The sequence below is a fragment of the Pollachius pollachius genome (genome assembly GCF_949987615.1).
Source record: "Pollachius pollachius genome assembly, chromosome: 1".
NCBI classification, from domain to species: Eukaryota; Metazoa; Chordata; class Actinopteri; order Gadiformes; family Gadidae; genus Pollachius; species Pollachius pollachius.
The window spans coordinates 33,258,791-33,279,943 of NC_136934.1; the positions used below are offsets into that span (position 1 = coordinate 33,258,791).

General features: G+C 48.4%; 1 protein-coding gene across 1 annotated transcript in view; it reads left to right on the plus strand.

The window, feature by feature from the left end:
• erfl3 (Ets2 repressor factor like 3) overlaps positions 1–21,153 on the plus strand; it is a 40,099-nt gene that overhangs the window by 8,160 nt on the left and 10,786 nt on the right. The window contains exon 2 of the mRNA XM_079745776.1: positions 17,769–18,003. Coding sequence (XP_079601902.1) covers positions 17,769–18,003 — 235 coding nt within the window. The remainder of the gene's footprint in view (positions 1–17,768; positions 18,004–21,153) is intronic.

A 21,153-nucleotide genomic window follows, 5' to 3' on the forward strand; every position in this document is an offset into this window, starting at 1 on the left:
ATGTATGCTAATGTAACGGCGGGCATGGATTACGTGGGTAACAGTGTGCAACTGTGCGAGAGGGGTAGCGCTGGATGAATCAGTGGTCTGTTCAGGGGGAGGTTGTTGCGTTTGGCAGGGCAAGTGTGCAGGTCGCTAGGACTCCGGGAGTCCTCCTGAATCATTTCTGTCCCACAGTGCAGATTTCCTTTTAATGCGTTAGAGGCCCCGGCGCTGTGCCTTCTTGTTGTCCCTCCTCGGCTTCACCTTGGACTGCCCAAGCATCGGTTATATACAACTTTTAGGAAAATCGTTTTTTATTTCAGGGCTTTTTTTATTTTTTATGTGCTGCTACAATCACCTAGACCTACACCTGCCTCGTGCTGCCCACTCACTCACACCAGACACACTGGGGTCTTTGTGCTGCATTCTCAAACACCAGCCAACCGCACGCACGCACGTACGCACACAAACGTGCACGCTCTCCAATACACACACGCGCTCCCATACACTGCGTCCCTCCAGCTGGCGCTGAGGCTGTGTGTGTTTGTATGCGTGTGGGTGTTCTCCTGGGAAGGTATTATACTTGTCTGACCCAAGTATTAGCATGTTGCTGCCTCACAAAGCTACAAAGAATGTGTGCGTGTCATTAATGTTGAAAATTGTGTATATGCAGAGAGGCGTAGATGCCTCATGGATCTATGTCACATCTATTGTGTGTGCGTGCATTTCAAGGAGTGATCAGTTTGGCGTTGTTATAGCTGTAATCCATCCAAGTTGTGTCTGAACGGGGAATCCCCCAGTCAGCGCTACACCTGGGAACACTAATCTGATGCGAGCATTGAGTACTTTTAAAAGGTACGCAAGACAATGGATTACATGCCTGTGTGTGTTAGTGTGTGTGGTTGATCAGGGAATGTCCAAGCTCCTCTCCTCTCCTGGCCCAAAGTTGCATTGAGTAAGGAACGACCTCATGTTGTGTACATGTTACACACTGTGCAGAATAATCAGTGTTTGTCCATGCAGCAACTTACATAACCCGTCCAACAGTACGCTGGAAGAGGGATAAGTTCACGACCTTCCTTCCTCACTCATATATTTTTCTTTCCATTTATTAATGAATGTCCGTCTCTCTTTTTCTGACTCTCTATCTCTGTCAGGCACTCTCTCTCTTCCTCCCTCCCTCCTGCCATCTCTCCACCTTGCCCTATGCCGCTGTGTTTGAAGAGGAGCGGTGCTGTATGGAAATATTGGAGGCCTTTCTGCCCTTTAAACTCTTTGATCAGACGCTTTTATTTTGACGGCCCTGGCCACACACCTTTTACTTTCATGAAATAAAGCAGCGGATAGATTTTGGCGTTGGCGTTGCTAAATCAGAACAGATGTAAGGATCCAGTGTTTTCATTTCACACCACAGCACAAAGACTAACCCACATCCTTTTTTGATAAAGATACGCCCACGAGAAGGTAGAAGTGCCACTCGCTCTCAGTAAGGTAACCTTTATCACAAAAGATTCATGTTGGTTCCCTATAGCTCCCCTTCCACATTATTAGTGATTTATTGTTATGATATGAATGTTGTCAGGTTTATGAGGTAGTTGTTAAATAAAGTTAACCAAAGTACATCTGTGAGCATACTAGGGCTGTCCCGAAACCATTGAGGACCTGTGTTCTCTCAGACCTGTGTCATTTACAAGCTAGGAAGAATCAGTGTGAGACTGGCTTAAACCTCTCTGCCTGGACAACTTGCTTACTGTCACTGAAGGTTACATGATAGCGAAAATGGTTATGGCCGTGCAGATGAGGAGTACCTGAATAAAGAACATCATTCAGTGATGATCAACATCTACAAGAATAAACCCGACAGTACCATTGTCAAGGCTCATCTCCGGTCTAGAGTACAGAATTGAAATGACAGCATCAGTTCAACAATCACTATAGCTCTGAATTCATTCCCTCAAATCATGAGACGGAGGATTTTATATTCAGTATCAGCAAAACAGTGATTTAGTTTTAGGTACAACAAGGCCGCAAGACTGAGGCGGAGTGATGCGTTCAAGTCCCAGTCCTGTTTACTCTGTATACACATCAGCATTCATTGAAGGCTCAATACAATGATTCGGTCCGAGCTCACGTTTCAATTCAAAGAGCAGCATGGAACATTAACATTGTCAAAGTACGTTGAAGAATTCACAAGTTGTAACAAAAAATAGGACACAAGTAGTGTAGGAAATGAACGTCAATGTACAAAGCAACATCTCTCCCCCCGCCTCCTCCACTCTGTCTGTGAGGTTACAACATTACCAGTCTCTATCCTCCTCGCTGCCTGGCTCTTGCAAAACCGCCAGCCTGATTTGCGCCAGCTGAGAGAGGAGAGAGAGAGAGAGGAGAGAGAGAGAGAGAGAGAGGAGAGAGAAGAGAGAGAGACGAGAGAAGAGATAGAGAGAGGAGAAGACGAGAGAGAAGAGAGAGAGAGAGAGAGAGAGAGAGAGAGAGAGAGAGAGAGAGAGAGAGAGAGAGAGATGAGAGAGAGAGAGATGAGAGAGAGTGAGAGAGAGAGAGAGAGAGACTGACTGACTGACTGACTGACTGACTGACTGACTGACTGACTGACTGACTGACTGGACTGACTGACTGACTGACTGACTGACCTGACCTGACTGACTGACTGACTGACTGACTGACTGACTGACTGACTGACATGCTTGTGTCCGTGTGTGTCTATCAGCGTGTGCTGTCTCAATAGGCAGCACGGATAATCACTGTTTATCCCCAGTTAGCATTGGGCTGCCAGGAGAGAGCACGCGCCTACAGCACGGCTAAACACAAACATGCACAACAGGGGAGACCGTGATGATGTACAAATTTGGACATTGAGGCCAAAAGCTCTCAGAGAAGAGCAGGGACCACGAGCCTACTTGGCCTCACTTCTAGTTTAAAGGGCTTGCACGGCGATACGCACGGAGACACACACACAGAACAATGCACGCAGAGAAACATGAATTGAACACCAAAGCTAAGGCCTGCAGGAAGTGAAGGTCCTTTTCTTGTTCTCGCTCTCTCCCCCTCTATTTTACTCTTGCTCTCTATCTCTCACTCCCTCTTAAATGGACAATGAACCGGCTGGTTACAGTGTCGGGCGAGGTGAGAGTTACGTAAGGATGATCAACGCGACCTAATCAGCTTTAGGACGTCCACTTAACGAGCTGAGGGAGGCAGGGAGGGAGAAGGTGGAGGGACGGCGCAGTGGGGGGTTGTGGCATGGGCAATGGAATATAGAGAGTATGGGTGAGTGGCTGCAGAACAGAAGAGGGGGAAATAAGTGGAGGATAGGAGAAAAAGAAAAAAAATGCGGTAACACTGCATGTGTCCAGCCATTGTGTCTCTGTTTTATGATGCACAAACGTGCACACACACACTCACTCACTCACTCACACGTTATGCACTGCTCTCTTTGTCACTCACGAAACAGACTCCCATGCTGGTGTGTGTGGGGGGGGGGGGGGGGGGGGGGGGTAGGTAAATAGAGCTTGCAAATGTGTACTTGCAGTCACTGCCCCTTACGTATGCACTAATATGGGTCAAAGGACAGGCTCATACTCCTGCCTGTGTGCACTTGCAACTGCTGTGTGTGTGTGTGTGTATGTGTGGCCCCTTTGTGTTTGTGTTTGTGCGTGTGTCATTCTGTGGATGTCTGTAGAGGTAAAGCAGGACTAGAGAGTACAAGACGTGCGTGTGTGCGTGTGTGTGTGCTGCATACACAAAACGATTTGATTCTGAGTGACGGTTGCTTATTGCGATACCAACAGTGCTCTGACCTTTCTCTGAGCAATTAAAGCCACTAACAGGCTCTCTGAAGTACATCTCCTTTGTTTAAAGTACTGCATACACACCTTCTACTGAATTATAGCATTTGCGGTGCTCTGACAATTTCATTTTTGGGTCTTCACGGTGTGTTTAGGATTCTTGTTTGAAAAGGCAAGTTTCAGTTGAAGTCCATTCCTTCTTGGATGCCTTCTGATGGTAGGGCACAGCATTTACAAAACCACAAAGCTCATATTTGTTTGCATTCTCTGAGGGAAATTGGGCTTAATTATAATCTTCTTGGTGATTTCACATTCTCCTCCATCGTGATGGCAGACTTGTTGGTCTGCTGCCTGTGCAGCCACCAAGACAGTGGTGCTCCAACTTGTGGGGATCCAGTGATAGAAAATGTATTGGCTGCTTTACGATATTCCCAAATAATGAAGTCCTGATGCTGATATTGATTAGATGTTTTCACATAATTGCACAGCCGAATGCCATGAAAGTATTATATTTTTTACGAGGTACAATCACTTAACACACTGCTCTGGGCGTAACTTCTGATAGGCATTGGACATTTTATATTATTTCTGGCATTTTTATGGGAAAACAATTTTTAAATAACAGTTAGTTGCAGCTGCAACACACACAAACACGCATGCATGCACATACGTGCGCGTACCCACACACAGACAGCCCGAAAGAATAGTGTGTGGACGTAGTCAGGGCTTTTGGTCTTTCAATGTAGCTAAATTTAGCTACGGCAGTATAATGGCAGGAAAAGGCTCAGGCCTGCACGAAGGGGGGAGGGAAGGAGGGAGGGTCGGATGGATGGAGGGGAGACGAGAAGCAGAGGAAGGAATCCGTTGCCGGCACTGGGTGAAATGGCGTGTATTTCTGGCGTGTTCCGTGCACCCTGCTGACGCACTGGGGGCTCAAACAAAGTCAACAAAAACCTGCCTCCATGTGTCCGTACGTGTGTGTGTGTGTGTGTGTGTGTGTGTGTGTGTGTGTGTGTGTGTGTGTGTGTGTGTGTGTGTGTGTGTGTGTGTGTGTGTGTGTGTGTGTGTGTGTGTGTGTGTGTGCGTGTGTGTGTGTGACGCGCATGGCGGGAACATATTGCTCCTAGCAAACTGCAGACGAGGGGCGATGAAGAGGTGGGTAGCGGCGCTGGGGTCGCTGAGCCGTGCCCGAGAGAGGGAGGCGCTGCAGCCACGCACACAGAGAAGTGGGTCAGGAAAACACTCTCACCACAAAGTCATCAGGATGCTCCTTTTGCACTTTTCTGTTTACAGACCATAATGTCTGTAATACATTGTCAGCATGGTGTCCCCCGGTCTGGGAAAGGCGGGATTCCACTTCTGTCTTACACTCTTGCGTGTTTTCAACAGCCGCTGCCCGCTCTTATTCACATGGAAAATGGTCTTCTTCATATTTAGTTATTTGTTATGGTATTATATGGTATTTTAAGATTATTGTATTTATGGGGGCTAGCGCTATCTTGGCAGTCAGAAGAGTACACAAAAAGGGTTAAACTATGCAAATAAATAACTGGTAGTCAACTGCCGAATAAATAACTATTGTATGTTCAGACTGTTCCCAGTGTTTGATGCTCAAATAAAACACTGGGAACCAAAGGTAACTAATGTGTTAATCTGTAACAGCTATTGGACGGGGTTAACACTCAAAGCATGTTTGTTTTCATAATAGTAGTAGAAGTTTAATTACGTTCATGCGAAAGCCAGCCTTCCTCTACCATTATCATCCCTTTCTCTAAACTACCTACCTATCTTTGACCCAAAAGTAAAATCGATAGCTCTAGGGAGTATCTGAGTGTGTCTTCATTAAAAAACAAAACTTACATATTATCATAGTATAGTTGTTAACAAAAGAGTGGACGCAGAAGCTTGTTTCAAACGGCCAAGATTAGGGTTTGCGCCCGAATAATGAATAGGTTGAAACATATCAAAGGCCGAACCCACGTCTCCTCTCCTCTCCCAGGCCGTGGTGATGCAAGGCCTGGGCGGCAGCCTGCTCCGGCCTTAATCAGAGTAATGACCCGTCCATTAGTGCTGCAGAGGCTGGAAATTGCTCCCAGCCTCGGTGTCACCTTTTCCCCCAGGCGGCAGGAAGGTGTCAGGGACAACAGATCCTGTTGGTAGGCCTCTCCGCTCCCCTGTTTACCCATCACCCCGGGGGCTGTTTAGAAAGACGGGACACTGGCTCTCTTCATCCTCAGACCCAGCCTTTCCCAGAGGCACACCCACTCTACCTGCAAGGTGTGTGTGTGTGTGTGTGTGTGTGTGTGTGTGTGTGTGTGTGTGTGTGTGTGTGTGTGTGTGTGTGTGTGTGTGTGTGTGTGTGTGCACCCCCCCATGTCTCCATGTGTGTGAGTTTGCATATCTGTGTGTGTGTGTGTGTGCATGTGAGGCGCGTAATATAGATGGTGAGTATCGCCATGCAAGTTTTCGCAACAACAGTGAGAACAACAGCTCTCCCCAGGGCCGGTTACCAGCCCCTTACTCACATGGAGTTGAAACAACACTTCAGCGCTCATAACAAGACCTACACACGCACACACGCGTACACAAACACATGCACACGCAAAGCATATATTTATAGATATTACACACACTCATACTTGCTGAGAACACTTTATTGACTTGTAATTCGTGTTAGGGTTTATTCAATATATCAAAGATGTCAGTCAAATATACCCCCCTAGCTGGAAATGAGGGCCGAATCCACTATCCTGTTAGGACTGATTGTTCAGGTCAGGTGGCTGTGTCCCTCTCTTCCACCAACCTCCAGCCTGGGTCTCTGCACCCTGCTCTCAGAATGGTAATCTGTGTTGGAATGTGCTGGCTTCAGACAAAGCATGCCTGGCCCCAGTAGTGATGCACAACATGTCCAAGTCATGCGGCTACTCCAGTATGAATTACTATGAAAAATATCCACCTGCAGACACTGCATCGTGATTTTGACGGTCACGTTCTTGCATTTTTTGTGTTTTGCATATAATATGTATAAATGGTGGGGTTAACATCGGTAGAATGTGTTCCTTGAGCCTACGTATGATAACCTTCGTCGAAAGGTCCACAGTAGGAGAGCCAGTGGGTGTCTGTTTAACACAGTTGGATCGAAAATACAAAAATACCAGTCACGACACCTCAATCTCTAACATGGGCCTGCAGCCGCGTGACCAAAAAAATCATCTGCTTTATAACGTTGTTAACATGGACCTCCGTGTTTAGAGAGAGCGAGAGGGAGAGCTGTAACATTATTCTCTGCGTGGCATGTTGTGTTTAGTTGTTGTCGTGCCAGCTTGTTACTGGAGTGCTGCTGGGCTTGGTTTAATTCTTACGTGTGGGTCACCTTGAGCCTCACGGGGTGAAACTGTTCTCTCTCATCCCGTGTGCACACACACACACTCACACACCGACACACACACACACAAACTTGTGCACGCAGACACAGATACGCCCGTACACACACATAAACACTCACTCACATAAACACCCACACAGACGCACCCAAACACATACAGACCCCCACACACACACACACAGAAAAACAGAAAAACTGACAAGCACACACACACAAACAATTACACACACGGACACGGACACGCACACACACGGACACGCTCGCGTCCACACATATGTTCTCTGCTGTGCTGCTCAGAACTCTGTCTCCTCACGACTACCTGTTGCTGGCAGATTGCAGCTCTTCTCTTCGTCTCTCTCTGTCTCAGTCTCTGTCTCTCCCTCTCCCTCTCTCCGCTCCCCTTTCTAATAACTGTTCTATTTGAGTCCATGTTCTAGGCTTGAAATGATTAATTGTCGTTTATGCATTATTTTTTTGTTCTGTTTGTTTCTGGGGTTTATTTTTAGGGCCTTAAGTGTCTGGTTGCTAGGAGACTGTGTCCAAGAGAGACGAGAGAGGGAGAAGCGAGGGAACAGAGCATAGTTAGCCTTGTGAAGGCTGTATCACAAACACGCTCACGTACTGAGTCAGCACACACACACACACACACACACACACATACACGCACACACACACACACACACACACACACACACACACACACACACACACACACACACACACACACACACACACACACACACACACACACACACACACCAACCAATAAATGTACACATCCTGGCTGCCTCTGTAGGTAGCTTATATTGTGAACTTGTTTTCCAGGTGTGTGTAACTTGTCCTCCCCCCTGTACTGCTTGTCCCTGTGTTTGTACACACGTGTTTCCCCGCTGCACGAGCACCTTCCCCGAGCACACGCGCACCACCTCCGGCGCGCGTCTCTCTTGAGTGTCGTTGCTCATGATGTAACTGCCCACCCATTCTCCCGTCAAAAACACATTCGCTCGAGTTCAACCGGTGCCCAAGCACCATGTGTCCCCACTTTCTTGTTATGCTTAGTTTGACATTTCAAGCAGCTTTTCACCCTCCATGGAGGAATTCTCCATCTGTTACCAACTGCACATCCCTCCTCCTGAGCAACACGGCAGGATGTGTTGTTTTCAAGTTGCCCAATCAGATACCCCGTTCGCCTGTTGGCCTGCGCTGGGTCGGACGGTCTCCAGGTGTTAAAGGATTGGCAGCAGTAGATCGAATGTCCAAGAATTAAAGACGTACTGGAATACATCTGACGCACGCATGCACACACACACACACACGTGAACGCACACACACACACACGTGCATGCACACACGTGCATGCACACACGCGCATGCACACACGTGCACGCACGCATGCGCGCATGCACACACACGCGCATGTACACACACACACGCATGTACACACACGCGCATGTACACACACACACACACACACACACAGGAAACAGACCTGTTGTTGTGGTACATAACAGTTGCTGATTTCCTGTCCTGCTCTAAGTGGCGCATTCCAGGAAACACTCCCACTGTAGTGCCACCCAAATCTCTCACACACACACACACACACACACATAGCAGAGAGAGCGGGCTTAAAATGTGTTGCCCTTTGGCCACCCCTCATTGTCATCCTAGCAGAATATGACCCCGCAGCCCGTGTGGAGGTAGGGAGTGCAAGCGATGTGCTGCTGGAGGTGAAGTGTTAAAAGGCTGCTTTGTGCCAGGCGCTTGGCCCGAGCAGTCCATTAACGGTGGGCTGTGATCTGCAGGGAGAGCGGGTGGGCCGCTGGGGCACAGGGAGGCTCATCTGGAGGTTGGGGGGAGGGGGGTGACGGAGGCGCCTGTGGTGGACTGTTGCATTTACGTGTCAGGCCTCACTTGTCACAAGTTGACTAGGATCAGAGCTATGGGACGACCTCGAGAAAATTCACATGTCTATATTTGATCTGTTGAGTTTTTGTATAAATATATTTCATGTACTTATTCTTCATCAAAGCCGGTCTAAAGCATTTAATTTTTGCGGCACTTTGTAGAATTAGTACTTGTATGTCATTTAGTATTTTGTATGAATTTGTTTTCTGATTTCAAAATGTAGGTCCTCTATGTTGGCTTCAGCAGAATGGCTGCTCCCATGAAGAGGAACGCCAGGTGGGATAGAATGATTGCTTTAAGACATCGGTAAAGCTAACCCAGTAGAAAAGCATTAACACTGAGGTGAACTTCCCCAATAGAAATGCATTAACACAAAGGCGAACTTCCCCAATAGAAATGCATTAACATGAAGGTGAGCATCCCCAATAGAAATACCTCTGAACTCTCACTGAGGTAAGCGGTAATTTAGCCCACATAATGGCATATACTATCATGGAAGACAAGGCTGCAGTCTAGCATCTAGTGTGGTAGGAGGAAAGAGGAACAATACATGAGGTATAGCTTTGAATAGTATGGATTATTTAACATCAGGAAAACCCTTGGTGATGTCCCCCACAGTGTGAGTGGCGTACGGCCCCATAGGGAAAGTGGTGTGTCATTATCTGGCTTCACTCAATTAAAGTTTCAAATAAAACGTAGATTGGGTTACAACCACTGAGTGTCCTGTGTGTGTTTGTGCGTGCGTGCGCGCGCCATTAGGGGAGTACGTTGGTGAGGGTAAATATACCTCCCAGCATCGAGGGAGTGACAGTACTCATCCCTCCCACTGACACAATATTATTCTGCTGCTTTTCAGACCCCCTGGGAAGCATACACATAGGCAGCACACGCATGCACACACTTGCATAAACATACATCGAAGAAGTGATGCGCAAATATACACACGCATGCACTCACCCACAAGTCACCCTGCTGCAGAGACCACTGCCTCTTTCAGTCCCCTAGTTCCCTTGTGGAAAGTGTGTGTGTGTGTGTGTGTGTGTGTGTGTGTGTGTGTGTGTGTGTGTGTGCAGGCTCTTTTGGGAGCTCCCATGGGAGGGACTATCTGTTTGGTAGAGATGTTGCTAGTTACATGGGCTGTGGTTGGAGTGTCTTTAGCTTTCCTCGGGGGTCCACCGCCAAACCATCACATCCCCAGAGAAGAAAACTATCTCCCCTCTCTGCCTCATTCCCTCTCTCCCTCCTCCCCTCACCTGCATCCCTATTAGCCATGAAAACAGCAGGGCCTGTCCCTTATTACCCTCTACCCACATGTTCACGAGTTGGACTCTGCGTATCTTGTTCTCGCTACACTGAGTTCCTCGATGTGTGCTTCTTCAGTCTTAATAGCATATTTAGCAACAAGTATTGTTTGAATTAACCTTCACTTTAGAATGTACACTAGAAGAGAAGGCACCATCCCATTGGTGCAATCTGTTTCTATGGACACCGTTCGTGTCCCACGTTTTCTCTGCAATCCATTCCAGATTTCAGGGGTGAAAACATTTACACTCCTGAAATTTGTTTATCTGTCTATCACATTGTACTTTTCTGTCTTATTGTTCTGTGTGTGTGTGTGTGTGTGTGTGTGTGTGTTTGTGTGTGTGTGTGTGTGTGTGCTTGTTTCTGTTGATCTATTTTCGGTCCCTTCAAGGCCACTGAATCCTCATTCTCTTCCTCTATCTCTCTCTCAATCTCTCTCTCTCTTTCTTTCGTTAGTTGTATGCCTCCCTCGATCTATATGTTTTTATGGTGGTTACACAGCCTGGGGCTGGGAGAATACATATGATGTTCATGAGTAGTGCTAACTCTGGGTCCCTTCACAATTGAAAGTAAATATTATCATAACAGCATTTTCATGTTCTCTTTTCACACTATTGTGTTCTATCAACTTTTTACAACTCTATCAACTTACTTTTTTCGCTCTATTTCCTCAATGTAAACACGATCATCTAAAAATGTATGATCTATTTCAGATGATCCTTCCAATAATATTCCCCTTTGGTTCCTTCTCTCACCCATCTCATCTACCTCCTCCAACTCCATCATCTCTGTCTCTCTGTCTCTCTCTCTCTGTCTCTGTCTTTCTCTCTCTCTCTGTCTCTCCGTCTCTGTCTCTCTCTGTCTCTGTGTCTCTCTGTTTCTCCTCTAATATTTACCTAATGAATGATTAATAGACTTTGTGGGAATAGTCCAGACACTCGAGGCACCATGGTCTCCCATAACATCTCTCCCCCCCATCCTCTACTGAAACTGCAGTAGCCCAACCGTTTTCTTTTTCTTCCTTCTCTCTTTTTTCCCTCCCTCCCCTGTCTCACAACCTGCCTTTCTTTTATTCGGTGCCAGTCGTTCTCCGCCAACATCTCCAGGCCTCATCCAGCCACTTGACACACACACTTGCACTATCTCTCACACACACGCACGCACACGCACCAGTGCAGTGTGTTGGACAATCACCATTTGTTTCATAAACCTAACGGCATTAAACTCCTTTGTAGACACCACACACACACACACACACACACACACACACACACACAGTTTGCGGTTGTGTTTTCTTCACATGCACGCTGAGGTTGAGGTGTAAGCAGCGCAGAGGTCGGCCAGCAACTGTGCACCACTGTGTCCCCCTGGAAAAGCCCTGAGTCTGCAGATCCTCTGTGAGTCTGGCACGCCACTGCCAGTCGACTAGCTGCTGACTAGATCCCCGCCTCGCCTCCTCCTGCTCCTCAACCCTCGCTCTGTCTGTCTCCCTGTAACCCTGCCTGTCTCTCTGCCAGCCGCTCTGATCGTCTGCCTCCCTGATCGTAACCCGGTCTGTTTGTCCGACTTCCAGTCCGCCCATTTCTTCCTACTTCCCATCATCTTCCACCCCCCCCCAACGTCCCGTACCGTCTCTCTCTCTCTCTTATCTCTCTCCCAGCGGTCTAACCTTGACATCTCAATCCTGGGCTTGAACCAAAGTGATGCAGCAGGCGATGGTGTGTGAGAATGTGCTTACAGCAACAGCAGGGAACTTAGGTCAAGAGGTTCACAAAGTGGCAACACACAGGTAGAATGACCAGTCGGCCACATAATTGGTGTGTGTGTGTGTGTGTGTGTGTGTGTGTGTGTGTGTGTGTGTGTGTGTGTGTGTGTGTGTGTGTGTGTGTGTGTGTTTGTGTGTGTGATGGGGGCTGAGCTTGGCCCATCAGGCCTGCCTACGCTCCCCTGTGTATGGCATGTCATTAGAGTGGCAATGTTGAGGCAATGATGCCATCACCCAGTCCATAGCACCCTATTTGTATGTCTTTCTCACTCCCTCTCTCTCGCCGGCTTTGTCTCTGTATGTCTTCCTTTTAGTATTTTCATGCCAACACTTTGTTTAACCCATCGTGTTGTAAGTGTCATTTTTGTTTGGGCGGAGGCGGGGTCCTGGTAGGACTGGCGTGCGTGATACATATGATCGTACAAAGAGATGCACTGCTGCAAGTGAAAGAAATGACAGAAGCGGAGGAGCCCCATCTGCAGCCATAGAGAGAGAGAGGGGGCTGACAGAGATGGGTGAGGTGGAGGGGAAGGGTGGGAAGATGGAAGGGGGTGAGGAGAGAGAGAGGAGGGGGGGGAGGATGGAGGAGGGAGAGAGAGAGAGTGGGAGAGGAGGGGGGAGGAAAGAGAGACGATCTGACCTGGATGACAACAGACTAGCAGACGCGCTATGATCTCATCGCTCTCCACACCCTTCCAGCCCCTCACCCCTCCAGCCTCCTTCTCCACTCCAGCCATTGTCTCCATCTCTCTTCCCACTTTTGTTTCCCACTCACCCTCGCCCCCTCTTTCTCCCTCTCTCTCTCTCTCTCTCTCTCTCTCTCTCTCTCTCTCTCTCTCTCTCTCTCTCTTTCTTCTCTTTGCCCCACTTGTCCTACAGCTCACCCCATCTCGTCTTCCCTCCTTGTCTTTCACCCCCACCCATCCGCCACTGCTTTTTACCACCTGCCCCCCACTCATCCCATATTCACAACTCCTTATCCCTCCCTTTGTACACACACACACACACACACACACACACACGCGCACACACACAGACACACACACACTGTGTGTGTATTGTATGTATAGTGTCCTGGAGCAGAGATTAGGTGCACCCGTATCCTTAACTCTCCAACTCAGCATTACATTATTGATGATCTGTGTGTGTGTGTGTGTGTGTGTGTGTGTGTGTGTGTGTGTGTGTGTGTGTGTGTGTGTGTGTGTGTGTGTGTGTGTGTGTGTGTGTGTGTGTTCTGTGGCTTTTCTACATTGTGTAATGGCTATCTGGTGTCTCCCCCAGGAGAAAGGAAGGGAGGGGCAGTGAGAAGGAGCACTGAGGTCAGGGAGGTTAAGTGGGGGGTGGGGGGGGTGGTGATTAGGTCATGCTCTGGTGCCTTATTCAGAATCTCTGTCTCTGTCTCGCTTTCTGTCTCTGTCTCTCTGTCCGGGTGTGTGTGTGTGTGTGTGTGTGTGTGTGTGTGTGTGTGTGTGTGTGTGTGTGTGTTTTTGTCCTACTCTATGCATACACGACAGTCATTCTGAGTGCACACATATTTGCTTTTTGGGTATGCCGATGAAAGAGATTTATGTGTGTGTGTGTGTGTGTGTGTGTGTGTGTGATACCGATCCAGTGTGAGTCAGGACAGCTCGGCCCGCGGCAGGCTCAGGGTGGAGAGCAGGACAAAGACACCTGTTCTAACTCCCCAGGTCTCCACATTCCTCTTAACATAATCCCCATATCTGCTGCACACACACACACACACACACACACACACACACACACACACACACACACACACACACACACACACACACACACAGTCACACACACACAGTCACACACATGCTTGCTGAAGCATAAACTCACACGTACAGCAATACTCACAAAACGCGCAACCACACACATATGTACATTTGTTTGTACACACACACACACACACTTGCACAAACAATCATGCAAACACACACAGACACACACACACATACTCTCAAAGTGTATCAGTCAAAATAATGTGTACAACATTGTTTGAGAACTATGCAACGACAAGGTTTATGCTCACATTAGCTTTTCGATGGTATGGGCTTTGATTGGAAAACTGATGCGTTACATCATGCTATAGGTATGCGTTACCAGCAGTCTCTCACACACACACGCATGTCATGTTATTCATGGAATAATGAGTAGCCTGTGGTCCTCGGTGCTTTGGGTAAAAATCATCTCCTTGTTTCTATTCCCATACAGGCTGGCTGCCAGTCAAAGCAGTGCCTTGAGTATTTACCAGAGATCCATTTCACTCGATGACCTGAAATGTGATGCTTGCGAGTGGGTGTGTGTGCGATTGTGTGTGTGTGTCCGGTCGGAATCCTGTGTCTGTCGACCTCTGTGTCCTGTGCCAAAGTCAAAGTGATCATTATAGAGGTGTCAACACACACACACACACACACACACACACACACACACACACACACACACACACACACACACACACACAGATGTGAATAAAACTCCTGTTTTGTTCACATCTGTTTATTCTTGTTATCTAAGCGTTTTGTTTATTTACACATTCAACAGATTCCTTCACACTTGTTAGTGCTGCCGTCAATCCTAGTTAAATCCCAGTGTTCGGCGTCGCATCTCCCTCCCTCCCAACGTTTCTTATGTTTAATCCATTCGACTGTATTCCAGACACAGGCCCTGTGTTGTGACAGGGTTGACTCACCATTAGTGGTAGGTGTGTATTTTTCATAGGTGTGCGTCTGTTTGTTATTGTTTCAGCGTGCGGCTATAGGCTAGGGGCGGGTGCTCTTTGTGTCGGCGGGTGTGAAAATGAGGAGGAGTGTTTTGTTTTTAAAGCAAACACCAAAGGAAAGACATAACGGAGGAGTAGGAGGAAAGTAATGTTTGTTTTCCCCGTGTGGAGCTTCCTCTTACCTGCACACGACTGGAAACAGGACTGACTAAACATGTGAGGGCCTGCAGTAACATATTGCTCTGTTCTGATTGTCAGAACGAATTGCATTCAATAATACTACTGCTGCATTATTGTTTGCACTGCAGTGGCCGATCATGAGTTATCTTGGTATTAAGTGTTGTCTTACTTGACTCAAGGTCATGAAATTGAATCTGATTGGTCCGTTACGTCAGCTAGCAAGCAGTCAACCTGTCCTGATTTGCCTCCAGCTTCAGAATGAGTTATTTAGTTCATAGTCAAACATCATCTTACACCTTGGCTCCCTCGTCTATATTCTAGTATATTATATATGGTGGAGTCTGGACATGATGGTGGTATGGATGGGTAGGAGAGGAAAACTAGCCATCCGGGGCATGGCAATGAATTAATGATAACTGCTAGGTGAGGAAAAAATATAATATACATGGTAAGGAGATTGACAGTTCCCTGTAGCATAGCTTAAGCATTTGAACTTTTGCTAGGATAAGACCCAAAAGGGTTGAGGGACGCCCACCTTCGTCTTTGCAGTGAATAAGAACAACGGTTTAACAAGATGTGCTGGGAAGGTGTAATGCATATTTCACTAAGGAAGTGTAGGAGCTGGCGGAAGGGTCAATAATGTACAGCGTGGTGCAGAACCGGATCTCTGTGTGGGTACGAGCCATTAATGAACGGCATTCAGAGCGATTCATATAGATTGCCCACTAATGCCGAGTTGCTTAGCCGACGTGCTATTGACATTATAAAGTGTTACGCAACAGTGGTTAAATGGTAAAGAGTGACCCAGCACTGCAGAGAGGGATTATCTGGACTACCCCTGGCCCTCTGTCCTCTGAACAAATCCATTGACAGAACTGAACAATGGTAATCTGTTGATCGAGGCCTCTTGTCTCTGTCAGGACCACTGTGAGCAACATCACAGTGGATGTCCTTGCTGATGTGAGCTTGTAATGTAAGGCTGGAATGCTGTGCGTGGGTCGAAATTAGTAATGAAACCCCCTCTGTGTTGCTTCTGTATCATCCACACTGTGACAAATATTGGTTTGAGGATGATGATGATGGTGAGCTCCGAGGTTATTATTGGGTGGCTCCCTGGGTGGTTCAATGTTCATTTTGTAAAACCTGATGGCTCTGGGGTGTCACATCCTTTTTGATGAAGTAGAACGTTGGCCCACACACACACACACACTAACACAAACACACGCACACACAGTGGAACATGTTCTCATGACTCCCTCTCAAGATATAAAGTCCTTGTAAACGTGCGTTTGGACGGCCGCGGGGGGTGTGTATCACACATCACACATGCTCACAGATAGTCATGAGCCCGCCAGTGTTTCCATCCGCCTCCTCCATGCTGCATGGAGGAGGGGTGTAGTGACAGGGGGGTGGAAAGGACCTGACGAGTGTCTGCGTGCTTCCTCCCATCATTGGAAAGATGATGGGGCCTTTGCTCCACAAAGCCCACTAATACCACAAGTGATTTTCAATGCGATGTCCATAATGTCGGTTGACTGTACTTGTGAGACTATTGTGGGCTTTGCTTTTGTGATTATACATAGCTTTCCTCATGACATTTCTTCTATTTAGGTACAAAACCTAAACCTTCTATTTGCGTAGACAAGCGTACAACAGCATGTGTATTTGTACTTGATTGCCCACACGTTCCTTCACTGTCGCAATACATCTGAAACAAAAACACACAGAAAAGATGCTCTATTGCCGTTAGACTTGCTAGAGGGATGAAGACAGACGTGTGAAACGCAGCGTATTAACATGAGGGTAGGGTGTGAGTCACACTGGGTTGATTATTTATTATTCTTGTTTACAAGCCCCGCACAAGGGTGCATTTAAAAAAAGAAAACTGTTATTCAAAATATGTTATAATAAGACCGAAGTCGCCAATGACTGAAGAGTTTACTGAAGCAAGCACTGACCGCAGGCCTTCTGCCAACCCGGAAGGTCGTCGGTTGTATTCTCGTTTGAAGTGTCGAGCTGCCTCTGAGCAAGACGCCCGGCCCTTGCTGCCCCAACGCTCGAGGCTCCTGTCTTACATGGCCGACACCGTGAGCGTGGGAGGGTGGACGTGATTCATCCATTTCTAAGCAGGTTGAGTGGCCGCGGAGGATGCAACTGATCAGGGTTGAAGCGCCCGGCAAACGCAGTCCATTCGCCGCTCCTTCCCCGGGCCCTGCCTGTGTGGCGTGTGTACAAAATGTTCTTGGCGGTAGGAAAGGGGCAGGGTGAGGCATGCCAGGGCAAGCAGCCTCTTCTGGAAGGCCGTAATCCCCCCTTCTTCTCCTAGACCAGACACCACTTACCTGGAATAACTACCAGTGTTGGCTCTTATGTGTCATCTCATTGTAGCGCCGCCCCGCCCCGCCCTGCCTGGCACCTGCGCTCCGCGCCTGATTTATACCGCTCAGCGAAACACGCCTGCCAAGTTTCCTCGTGTTTTAGAAAATGGCTTTTATTAGTGAGTCAATGCACGCTACGGTGATGCTCATCCAGTTCTCTTTGTTGGCGCTACTAAAAACATCCCATCCTCTCCTCCTAAGCGCACACTGTTATGGATTTCAAACACGGTTGTCGTTTTTGCAACGTGATCGGTTCACCCAGCTGTTCCGGTCTCCATGCTAAACCTTCCTCCTCTCCCCCTCCCTCTCTCCCTCTCGCTCTGCTTCTCCAACCCAGGTTTCGCCTTCCCAGACTGGGCCTACAAGCCCGAGTCAAGCCCCGGGTCCCGGCAGATCCAGCTGTGGCACTTCATCCTGGAGCTGTTGAGGAAGGAGGAGTACCACGACGTCATCGCCTGGCAGGGCGACTACGGGGAGTTCGTCATCAAGGACCCCGACGAGGTGGCCCGCCTCTGGGGGGCCCGCAAGTGCAAACCGCAGATGAACTACGACAAGCTGAGCCGCGCACTGAGGTACACGGGGGGGACACAGGGGAGGGGGGAAGGCGGAGGGGAGTTGTTTACTTTGTGTCGCAGTATGATGTCGCCACAGGCGTCTTGTAGGTGAGGTTGTAAGCCAATGAGATTTCACCATATTTCTAAATCGTACACTGATGTGAACTGAACAAGACATGGCTGTGGTATTTGAATCCTCATTTGTAATAATAAATGGACAGTGAAATACTTAATACATATACATTGAATAGATGGGCCTGAATAGGATTTAATGTATTATTTTATCGAATTGTGGGGAAAACCTGGAAGTCACACAGAATTACATAAATGCACCCATTCCGACAAACACCTGCATAGCACGCAAATATCCACCAGGAATCACTTAAGCCCAATCAAGCAATTACACTGTGTTTGTGAAATAAGCAGCAGCTGTGGCCCTTGGCCCCGCAGCGCAGGGGCCACCACTGATTTGATTGAGGCCGGACTTCACGTGGAACCAGTGGGTTAAACCAGGTCCGCCTTACACTCGCAGTCTATTTATACCCCCTCAGCGGCCGAGCAGCCAACTGGTTCCTACCTGTTATAGCGGTGACGCCAGCCCTATTCTCAGAGAGGGGTCTACCTTCTTAAATATAGCACCCAGGTCATCCCACGCAGATGTAGTCTGGGCTAAATGGGGGCACAGCAGCCGGGCCAAGCCCCTCGACGTGTGAGGGTGTTGCCCCAGGGAGATGCTTGGCAGGGGCTGCGGCTTGGTCTGACTTGGGGCTGGGTGGATGACTTCTGGTCCTGGGGACTGGTGTATGCTTTTGGGGGATTAGGAATGGCATGTGATGGGTCAACCTAGAGTCTATCAATGGTGTTGCTGTAATACATGAATATGCAATTATTATGTTCCTGTTTCTGTTCTTGTGATTCTTTTTCGAGAAGATATCAGTGCTGCCAACTTATCTAAATGAGCACTAACAACCACAAGTCAAACACATAGACATAACATGGACACACCATGCAAAACCTCAGACCACACTTTAAACTTTAGAGCAGATAAGAGACTGGAGAGCTCGGGTGATTGCAGGTGGTGTGATGATTGTAAAAAATTTGGTTGGAATGCAACAATACCCATGGAAACACGCTAAATAATATAACAAAGCAAATGCTTGAAAAATTATTTGCACGCTTTTTACCGTCCCTAAAAGGACCCACCTGTGTTTGGTGATGGTGTTTTGAATAATTGATGCTTGCGAGCGATCGATGGTATTATGCGTATTAGTGTTACATTATACATGAAACTGGACACCGTCGGCTGTGGCGCGCAGCATGGGTGACATCACGCATCGACGGGTATCGCTTCTCCGCTATCGCCTGGCCCGCTGCGGTTAGCCTAGCCCTCTCTCTGTAGCTAGCCTCTTCACATCTGCCCCACCCCCAATCAACACAGGAGCAAGAGGTCCTGAATAAGCACTCTAATGTGATTATAAACAACAGCGCATAGGCTGCTATGGGGAGGAAATTTGCATTGATTTGCTGAGTTCAGAGTGGACGGGCTTACAGTGTTTCACTTAGAGCGGTGGAGATCAAATGCTCAATGCTCGCTCTTCGTTGGAAGCGGGGAATTACCAAGCAATTGCTAATGCAACAGCAGCGAACACGGGTTCCGCATGCTTTTATAGTTACATCAACACCGCCGCAGCCATCCAGAATTAGACAGGAGAATGTGGACGAGGGATCAACCAAGCTGTTTATTTATAGGCCCTCTGGCCACTGATGTTGCAACAGCCTGGGATCCCAGGCCCTGCTAAGTGCGTGGCTGCGTATGTATAGCAGGTCTTAGTGCCGGCCGCTGACCCCGTCTCAAGGGCCGATTACCAACAGGTTTAGTCTTCGCGCCGCTGCCCTGGTTAGCTCTCCTGCCCCCGTCTCACCCCTCCACCTCCCCAGACCCTCCACCTCCACCATCACCACCCCTGACCCTCCACCTCCACCTCCCAGACCCTCCACCACCCCAGACCCTCCACCTCCACCTCCCCAGACCCTCTACCTCCACCTCCCAGCCCCTCCACCACCCCAGACCCTCCACCTCCCAGACCCTCCACCACCCCAGACCCTCCACCTCCCAGACCCTCCACCACCCCAGACCCTCCACCTCCCAGACCCTCCACCTCCCAGACCCTCCACCTCCACCTCCACCTCCACCTCCCCAGACCCTCCACCTCCACCTCCCAGACCCTCCACCTCCACCTCCACCTCCCAGACCCTCCACCACCCCAGACCCTCCACCTCCCAGACCCTCCACCTCCCTTAAGACAAACCTTTTGCCTCTACCGCCCCATAGACCTCTAGCTCCACAAGGCCCCCCACCTCCACACCTCCACATCGCCCAGGCCTGGCCCTCCACTTCTCTGCCAATAAATTGCACAGTCATCCCAAGCTAAGCTTTACAAAGGGATCATAGTGGATTACGATGTAAACAAACAAACACCCTCACGCACACACACCTGATCAGAGGCCTACACCTCACCACATCAGACAGGAGGATCACAGCCTCTCAATATGCACATCAATGGAAAAATGTCAGGAGGTTTAATGACTGAAGATTAATGAAGGCCTAAAAGCATACACATGAACACACCCACATACACACACACAGGTCTTAACTATCCCCATATGGTGTAGAGATGCAACATATAGGCCACCTTGTGATGCTCATATGGAGAAAACCTGGTGCTCGTAATGAATGCCAGAGTCAGTGTGGCCCTCTGAACACTCACACACAATCACACATACACAATCACACACTTCAAACGCCATGCCTGTCCGTAATGTACTTTTAATCGTGCTGCCTTTGTAATTATTATTTTTACCCCCGATGATGTTATTCTTTCCCGTCTGCAACGCACATGTTAGAAATCCCCTTTATCAGGCAGTGTGTGTGTGTGTGTGTGTGTGTGTGTGTGTGTGTGTGTGTGTGTGTGTGTGTGTGTGTGTGTGTGTGTACATGCACCCTGGTTTTCCTGTTGGAAGGATACAGCCGTGGTCTCTGCGTCATCTCAGTCCCCCGCTCCCATGACTGCTGTGAAATCCCTTCTCCTGTAGAGATAAGCCCCGTTGTGTGTTTGTGTGTGTGTGTGTGTGTGTGTGTGTGTGTGTTCATGTGTGTGATTGAATCCT